At 42.6% G+C, this 9,848-nt stretch overlaps 1 protein-coding gene across 2 annotated transcripts in view; it reads left to right on the top strand.

Annotated features, from left to right (window-relative positions):
• Window positions 1–8,983, top strand: part of LOC140328032 (uncharacterized) — an 11,280-nt gene extending 2,297 nt beyond the window's left edge. Inside the window, exons 2-5 of one of the 2 annotated variants that reach the window (XM_072407335.1) lie at window positions 3,868–3,918; window positions 4,542–4,702; window positions 6,200–6,277; window positions 7,007–8,983. In XM_072407335.1, coding sequence (XP_072263436.1) covers window positions 4,669–4,702; window positions 6,200–6,277; window positions 7,007–8,841 — 1,947 coding nt within the window. In that variant the 5' untranslated portion in view covers window positions 3,868–3,918; window positions 4,542–4,668 and the 3' untranslated portion in view covers window positions 8,842–8,983. The remainder of the gene's footprint in view (window positions 1–3,867; window positions 3,919–4,541; window positions 4,703–6,199; window positions 6,278–7,006) is intronic. The other variant, XM_072407334.1, reaches the window with a different exon arrangement.
• Window positions 8,984–9,848: the final 865 nt, after the last annotated feature.

Below are 9,848 nucleotides of genomic sequence, written 5' to 3' on the forward strand. Positions count from 1 at the left end.
TGATTAATACTCAATAGCACTGCGCTCTACGCTTCGTTGTGTTATTTTGCCCTTACCTGCACCCTATATGATATGATGTGCATGACATAGTCCTTACCAGCACTCTCCATAATGTGATGTACGTTGCATACATGTAACTTTACTATCTAGTGGTAGTTGGTCTTGTTCTTGTAATGTAATACAACAACATTGTCAGAACAGGTCTAGCTGAATGTGCCATACTACTTTTTTTTTTATTGATTGAATAATACATTTTATTAATCACAGCATGGAATACCCTACAGTCAGGGTACATTCATACGTGGAATTGCGATGCAGCGCATAACACATTACATTACAATCCCTCACAACATACTCGCAAATAAATACATCCATCCCTCCATACTGCGGTGTTATACCGAAACAACCCCAACAGATGGCCAACCAATACTTTAACAACATCGTAAACCATCCCTAAAACCTTATCATGGGCCCGAAGCTTTATTTGAGCTCGTACTCATCTAACACAATATATACACACATATATACATCTAATAAAGAACGGCTGTGCAATGGGGGTGAAGGGGTGGGGGAAGAACTCACAGGCCCGAAGCTTTATTAGAGTTCATGTGAATTTGTACAGGGGGTACTTGGGGGTGGGGGGGGGGGTTCTTAGATGGCCTCTTCCATGAGTTGGTAGTCTCTGAACAGACTAAGGACCAGTCTGCTCAGTACTCGCAGTCCTCCATTGACATCCTGTTATCCCGGAGAATAAGGCGCTTCCTGGCGCACCAAATAGCGCCCTAACACAGTTCATAATCCTCCAAGCCCCTTCGACTTGTTCCGTGTATTATCCATGGAACAGACCATACAGCATAGCGCAATATGTGATGGACGTTCTCGGGACGAATTGGCTCAGCTCCCGTTCCAGTGTCTTCAACACGGCTTGGGCGTAAGGGCACTGCCAGAAGACATGTAAAGCTGTCTCTTCTTCAATGACTCGGAAAGGGCAGTGTCTGTACCTACATAACAATGTGCCATACTACTACTAGACCTACAATGACCTGGGTGGATGAGATCCTTCACAGACATACTCTTTACTATACATACCTATACATAGTTCTCCCCACCCCCCTTTTAGTGGGCGGGCTGCCTAGCTGCCGTGCTCCCTCTGCCCAGCACTTCAGCAGCTCTAATCCTTTGAACAGACAATGGAGAGGCTGCTATGTTATAAGCTGTCATCCATTCAGAGGATTCCTAAAATGAGATCGGGACACAGGCTGTCCTTCCTCCATCTCATAGCTGTGCTGAGTCTTCTTTTAAAAAAAAAAAATCCTGTAACAATGTCTCCGCCCTAGTGGGCGTTTGTAATGACATCATCAGCAGCTTAATAGTTGTGTGTGTGTGTAACTGCATGTCATTCTGCAGCTCTATAGCTCTCTTTCTATAAACCTCCATATCTCCTAAATCGTATGTCATAATGACTTGATTTTCAGGGTGCACAGGGAACACTCATTGCTAATAGTAACCACCATTCAAAAGCAAGTGCATTTAGGGGGTCCTTTATTGAAAATGCAAATTGGGGACCCCCCGGGCCACTTGCATAGCAAGGAGCATTGGGATGGGGCCCCTTAAATTAATACCTATCACAAACCGTCATACTACGTTACCCTATCTGCTTCTCTTATTTGAATCCCAATTTCTCTAGAATGGTGGGGTGTACAAAGCCGAAGATGTAGGTGCAGTGGGGGGACATCTTCGGCTACCCCCCCCCCACTAAAATGTAATTACTATGGCAAACGGACTGCTTTATTTCACATTACTGCCCACTTCTGACACCTGAACCCCAATTTCTCTGGGAAGGTTTCAGAAACTGAAAGTGTGTGGGGAACATGTGTGGTTAACACCCCCTAAAATTTCTTCACAATGGCATCATTAGAACATAAAAAACTCTGCCCATCAAAACAAAACTGGGGTTCAGGTACTGGTGTGGTACAGTCATATGTAACAGGGCAGCATGTTTTGATGGGCAGAGTTTTTTATTTTGTAATGATTCCATGGTAATGAAAAGTTTGGGGGGTGTTAGCCACAAGTGTCCCCCACTTGCACTTATATTTTTGTCTACCTGCACCTCCCTGTTTTAGAGAAATTAGGGTTCAAGGTAGGGAAGCTGACAGTTTGATGGGCAGAGGTTTGTTATGTTCTACTGATGCCATGCTAATGAAATTTTAGGGGGTTTATACATCTGTTCCCCACTTGTACCTACATTTTCAGTTTCCCGCCTCTCCCTATTCCAGATAAATTGGGGTTCAAAGAACAGAAGCAGAAGAGGTGGCTCAGTAATACAATTATAGTTAAATGAAAGGTAGGTAAAATAAAATTTGAGGGCCCCACCCCAATTCTCCTTGATATGTAAGCGGCCCCAGGGTCCCTAATTTGCATTTTCAATTTTGGGCTGCTAGGTGCATATTTTTATGAATCGGCAACCCAAATGTTCAATTTCCACAAGTTTTAAACTCATGATCCCCATATCCCCTGTGTACCCTAAAACATTCAAGGCCTTACAACCAACCGTTTATGAGATCTGAAAGATTGAACACGGTGAATTGTTAGGCTGCAGAATATGACAAGCACACTTTACACACACAGCTATCACACTGCGGGTGGATAAATTTCACAGGAAGTTTATGGGCAGTGATGAGAGGGGGACACTGGCTGTACTGCCCCATCTGCTATCACATGCACAATGCTCTTAAAGCAACACAACATTTTAACATTATATAAAGTGTGACTGTCCTCTTTTTTTCATAATAGAAAAATGTGTTTTGTTTTTTTATTTTTATTTTTTTTTTGGGGGGGGGGGGGTCTTCCCCTCCCCTTTCTTCTTTACTGCCATGGTGGTAAAGACTGCAGGGTAAATCTGCAGCCTCCTGGGGTATTTGTGTCACATGTTCCAGGTGGCTGTGGGCTGCTACTTTTGTGTATCAGGAATAAGCCTGGCCCCTAGCCCCTTCCCTGTGTACACTGTGCTGTACATCACACACTCCTTATCCCAACACTATGAACACTGTGCTTTGCTTTACATACTTCTAATCACTGCACCCTGTACACTAAGCTGTATATCACATATTTTTGTCTATATTCAGTGTAGAGAGAGGCATATGAAATGGAGGAGATATTTGTGGCAATGTAATTACAAGAACAACAATTGGGTCATAAGTGTGCAGTGTACATGGCAAAGAGGGACAGACTTTATTTAACTATTTCCTTTACTAGCAACCACACCCGTCACTCCCCATACATCTCCATAGAGGGGTGTCACTGCTTCTGAAATTATTAGATTTGTTCCCCCAGTCTGAATTAGATTCCCCCAGTCTGTAAGCTACTCCCAATGTCCTCTCTGTACTTTATAAATGACACCTCCCAACATGCTTCCTGCCCTGCACACTACATCCTCCTTCTCAGCTCCATATACCTTGCACTTTCCAACATCATCTCCCCGCTAAATGCATTCCATCTCCCGACATCCAATGTACATTGTATACACTACACCAATCTTTCTTGTCCTTTTAGGCTTGGTGAATGTCACCCTTACAAATAGCTAAAAACATTATTGGTAGTACTTAAACTGACCTGAGAATCACAAATTTCTCTTTGTTTAAGGAACCCCCAGCAATCTCTGCAGGAATCCTGGTTGAGAAACTTCTCTGCTCTTCAGCTCTTTCCAGCATCCTCCCTGCTCTATATACATTACACCTCCATGTTTTGTGTATACTCCTCGCAGCATCCTCCTTCCACTGAACACTGCACCACCTAACACTTTCTTTGCAATGTATACACTAAAACATCCCAGTATCTCATGATAACTTGGTGTGTATTGGTTTCCAGGATCCCACAGGCCAGAGGACCATGGATCAGTCGGTGCTCTTCTCCAATATGGTAATACATTATATTCACTATATAGTATTTTGGTAGATTTCCACACAACCCCAGTCTCCTGATTTTTTTATTTTTCTTCTTTTGTGAGGATGCCATGTTTTGTAGTTTTTACGTTCTTGTTGTAATCTTGCATCAGATTTTAAACTAATCACACCCAACTTAGTCTTTCAATGCCCCAGACCAAATACCTGGAATGTTCTACAATACAAAACGTAACCACACTGGCTAACCCGTCCAATCCACCACCACAACTCCCACAAGAACATGACCGCGTAACAGGAGCAGGATTCCATGTAAAGGATCTCTCGTTATTTATATATATATATATATATATATATATATATATATATATATATTTGTTTGGTGGATGCTGGATTAATATGGACCCCCCACCATCTCTGTTGCATATTTCTTTAACTCCAGCTCATGGGGACATAAACACCCACTTACTGATGGACAACAGAGATTTCACCATGAAATCCCCAGCAAGAGAAAAGAAGCCATCGGGTGACTTGGCACAATAGACGGAGGGTTGGCTGAATTTTTGGGTTGACTGGAAGTTTATTGTTTGGCTATTTTTGCTTCGTAACCTATGATTTGTGTGTGTGTCCTCCATATTACAGACAGTATAGTGATGGTCTCACTTTCTCCCCCAAGAGCCCTATTACATTTGAAGATGTGGCAGTCTTGTTTTCCGAGGAGGAGTGGCAGGACCTGGCGCAGTGGCAGAAGACTTTGTACCGATCGGTGATGAAGGATATTTATGAGATGGTATCTTCGCTTGGTAGGTGACACAGTCATTATGGTGCAAGTATCATGGGTCTATGGTACACATTACAGTGTTCTCCCCAGAAATTTTTTTCAGCTGGGTGAGGGAAAGCTACGGCCGGGTGCTAAAAGAAAAATAAGTGGGGCAAGACACAGCAAATGTAGTGCCCCAGTTATTTATGCCACAGTTACCTAGTAACCTCTAATATTGTGTCCGTGTTCTACCTACTCCCTACGCTTTGTTCCAACTTTCTAATCCCTGGCTTGTTAGAATGTACAATTTTTCCATTTTTTTATATTCTGCCCCAACAGTCCAGTGCTGTGTATTTTAATCCAACTGCCTAGTGTTCCATGGTATTATAGTGTAATCCCTTGTAGTAGTGTAATAGCGTCATCGAAGTGGTGTAACAGGTTAGGCTTAGTTCACATTAGCAGTAAAACACTGGGCCATTTACCCCTTCTGAGTGACTACTTGGCAAGTACTTGGCGGTAAGTGCTGGGCTTTTTCAGGCCTAGCAGTTTTTCAAGCAGCAGTGGTTCTTGACGAGGGGAAAGTGAAGGGTAAACGCAGCAAATGCAACTTTACTGCCAATGTGAATTCAGCCTAACTTCAGATGTGGCCTTTTATCGCTAAATTTAGATAACACAAAAGTTGTGGGAAAAAAAAAATTCACTTTGTGAACTTTGCACAAACTAAGCCTAGCAAGTCCTACGCTTGCTCGACTTCCCTCTCCTTTCTGATGGTCACCATTCTAATGAAGTGCTGATCTCATTGGGTGTGAGATTTAGCACTTTTCTTTTTTTACATTATAGGAAAGCTCCTTATGATACATTCCCAATGATGGGCATGCACAGAAGAAGCAGCCCACAGCCACCTGGAATATGGGACACAAATACCCCAGGAGGCTGCAGATTTACCCTGCAGTCTTTACCACCATGGCAATAAAGACGTAAGAGAAAGAGTTCCCTACCTTAAACTCCTAATTTCTCTAGAACAGGGAGGTGCAGCTAAACAAAACTTTAGATGCAAGAGGGTGACACTTGTGGCTAACACCCTCCAAACTTTCATCACCATGGCATCATTACAACATAAAAAAAACTCTGCCCATCAAAACACACTGCCCTGTTACATATGACTGTACCCTACCAGTACCTGAACCCCAATTTTGTTTTGATGGGCAGAGTTTTTTTATGTTCTAATAACATAGTGATGACATTTTTGGGGTGTTATTCACAGACTTTGCTTTCCTACACCTTCCCATTCCAGAGTTTGTGACATTGTGGTTACTACTATGAGGGTCCCTGTGCACCCTGAAAATGTAAAGTCTTTGTGGCATAAGGTTTAGGAGATATGAAGGTTTGTACACAGAGTTGCAAAAGAAGGATCTGCACAGCTGTAGAATGGGGAAGGGACAGCCTGTATCCCCATATCATCATATGGCTCTCCCCACCAAAAAAGGGACTGGGGAGAACTATGCATTGTCCAACTGCTGTCTTTTTTTTCTGTTCCCAGGATTCCCGACTACTTGCTCTAAATTTCTACATGGGGCCCCATTATGTGTGAAGGAGGAATTTGGGTGTGAAGCTGGAGGTGAGTGATACCATCCTGCGTGTCACCCTGAGACTTCCAAATCAAAGGGACCACAAAGGAGGAAAGTTTACAACAATCCCCTTGAACAACTTGCTGTTTTTACTATATTTTTATACACAGCACTATGAACAGGGGATAATCCTTGTCACTTGCACTTGCCCACAGCTCCTATTTTTCAAAGCTAACAGCAATGGTTGCTGGGTACCTGGAGGAAAGTCTGACTCCAGTTGCCATAAAGAGATACAAATGTAATAAATTCGATGTTACTTTTGTATCCACTGTGTTTCATTCACTTGCAAATTCCCAAGCTCTTATGATCTGCAAAAGTATAAAGGTATAGTGATCTCAGTTGAAACAATCTGAGAAGTAATAAAAAAGTAAAATGTATGAACACATAGTATACTCTAATCAGCATTTATTAAATATGTCTTCCCCCTTTAGTTTTACACACACACACACTTGTTTTTTTGTTTTTTATACGGGCATGCAAAAAGAGAGTCATGTCTTGTGTTTTCTGGGAAAGGAAGGGTATTCTTCCAAAGAACCAATAATAACAATTAGAGCGTACAGTTCAGGCTTATTTTTCTAAATCCCATACTGCAGTACAGATGCTTCAGCAGCCTATTGATAGCTGTGTCTATGTGTTTTTGGGACGCTGGGGCTTGCATGCTCCCTGACTGGAAGCAAAGTCTGGTTTAGTATGATACTAATAGTAATTTCTTCCTACAGATTGCACAGACTCCAAACAATTACTGATGGTGGACATCCATGATCCACCATCCGTTAAGAAAGAACACACATTGCCACCAAAACTTCTCAACAAAACTCACAACAGACCCAAGAAGGTGACAAAGACGAGAGCATGTGTTAATGAGATACTCAGACAGATGAAAAAAGGTGAACCGTCACAGCTGGATGTCATCTCTATAGCAAATTGTAATGATGGTCTATCCCAGAAGTTCTCCAGAAAGAAAAAATCTGCTTCGAAGCGTTGTAAAGGCCTTAGGAATCATGACCTCATTCTGCAAAGATCTGATTTGTTATACCCATGCAAGATGTGCAAGAAGGCTTTTTCCAACCGCTTCCAATTACGAAGCCATTTGGGGGTTCACTCTACAATAAAGCCATTTATCTGCCAGGATTGTGGTAAGGGTTTCACTCGACGTACCTACCTAAAATCTCACCGCCGATTTCACACTGAAGAAAACCCTTACAAATGTCGAGAATGTGATAGCAGTTTCCCTGACAAACTGAGCCTGAAACAGCACCGCCAGGACCAGCATAACCATCTGGACCGAAGGCTAAGGGAGGTAAAACTGCTGCTCCAGCAAGACCCCTCCTGCTCTCTGCCTATCCTGGCAAACAAAAGAAGCAATGTGTGTGAGGTTTGCAAGAAAAGCTTCACAAAGTACTACAGCCTGAAGGTCCACCAAAGGATTCACTCAGGAGAGAAGCCATACGAGTGTCCAAAGTGTGGCAAATGTTTCTCTCAGAAACTTCGACTGAAGAACCACCAGACCATGCATGAGGAGTGGGCACATGAGGCTGGTTGGTTTGGAAGAGCTAAGCCCACTGCCCCAACTGAAAAGATCCATAAGTGTGAGGTGTGTGGGAAGTGTTTCAACAGGCCCTATAGTTTAAAGGTCCATCTCAGGGTCCACTCGGGAGAGAAGCCATACGAGTGTCTAAAGTGTGGCAAATGTTTCTCACAGAGATGTCGACTGAAGAACCACCAGACCATGCATGAGGAGTGGGCACAAGAGGCTGGTTGGTTCGGGAGCGCTAAGCCTACTGCCCCACCTGAAAAGATCCACAAGTGTGAGGTGTGTGGGAAGAGTTTTAGCAGGCCCTACAATTTGAAGATCCATCTAAGAATCCACTCAGGAGAAAAGCCTTACCAGTGTGATGAATGCCACAAATCCTTTTCCAAGAATAACCTGCTGACAGTTCACAAGCGCACTCATAGTGGGGAACGTCCATACCAGTGTCCAGAGTGCGCAATGAGCTTTAGCGTCATGTCCTATCTCCGTGTCCACAAGAGGATTCACTGTGGAGAGCGGCCTTACCAATGTACGGAGTGTCCTAAGAACTTCAGTCACTATTCCTCATTGGTACGCCATCAGCGCATCCACTCAGGTGCCAAGCCCTACTCCTGCACAGTCTGTAGCAAGAGCTTCCGTGACAAGTCCAGCCTCACAGTGCACAGGCGCATTCACACAGGTGAGCGGCCTTACAAGTGTGGCCAGTGTGAGCGGGCTTTTAGGGACTGTTCCACTTTAGTTCAGCACCAGAGAAGCCACCTGGGGGCCAAGCCATACAAGTGTAACGTGTGTGAGAAAAGCTTCACAAAGTCCTACACTCTGAAGATCCATCTCCAAGGTCACAGTGAGGGGCGGCCATACAAATGTAGCCTCTGTCCACGTAGCTTCAGCATCAATTATGAGCTGAAGGACCACATGAAGTCTCATGACGTTACTGAGCAGTCTGCTCCAATTGTCATTATTCCAGGTGCCCTACTTGTAGAGCAGTTGCAGTGTGGTACCACGTTTCTTTTGGTTACCTGAATTTACTACTAGGCCACAGTCAAGAAGCACTTTAAATACTAACTTATTGGGCCATAAAGAATGGGCTACCCATTTTTTCTAATTGTATTCATTGCAGCTAAATGAAAAGAATACAATAAATATACAGTGGTATAAACAATCACATTACAACAGTACAATATCCAGAAATCAAGAATATATGTACATCAGGCCTATTTTTATACATTGTTTTAAAAAAAAAATTGATTATGTTAATGTACACATATAGTTCTCAGCTTAAAGGTTGCTTAAATATATATCTGTTTGTATATAAAAGGGGATGAGGAAATGAGGGAAATAGTTGGAGGGTGATGGCAGTATTGATATTTGCTGATAAAAAAAGGTAAAGAACAAAAGGGGAAACAAAAAGAGGTTTCATGCTCAAAAGTGACAACCCTAATTCTGTATTGGTTCATTTCATTATTCATACAAAATTATTACAATTTACATAGTATCCAACGAATATCTCCAATCGTGTTCAAACGTCACAGGACTGGGATGTTTGGTACTAGACATATAAGTTCTAACCATTACAGTAAAATAACCATTTTTAGTCACAAGGTAATCCCGACACATTTTGCCAGTTTAGGCTTCCTCAGGGGTTTGATCATACAGTCTGGTAGTAGATACAGAGAATATGAACAAAATGTAAATATGGAGTAGGATTCAAATATGAACATAGGGTGAGTATAAAAGTATACCAAACAAAGTTCTGTATTGCCCCCTCATATATATCCAGGGTAAGTACTATCCAGTACTTTTACTGGATGTGAATTAGCCTGATCATATATGAGTGGGATATTTCCTATCCCTATACTGGACCTTAACACTAGGAGGCATGAAAAGGTCCTTGTACTGGATGGGAAATAGCCTGCTTATATAAAGTTGGGTATTTTCTATCCAAATACTGGACATAACCTCTAAGGCAGGGGTCTGCAACCTTTAAGACATAAAGAGCCACTTGGACCCGTTTTCGAAAAGAAAAAAAA

Source organism: Pyxicephalus adspersus, chromosome 4 (assembly GCF_032062135.1).
Source record: "Pyxicephalus adspersus chromosome 4, UCB_Pads_2.0, whole genome shotgun sequence".
Lineage (NCBI taxonomy): Eukaryota > Metazoa > Chordata > Amphibia > Anura > Pyxicephalidae > Pyxicephalus > Pyxicephalus adspersus.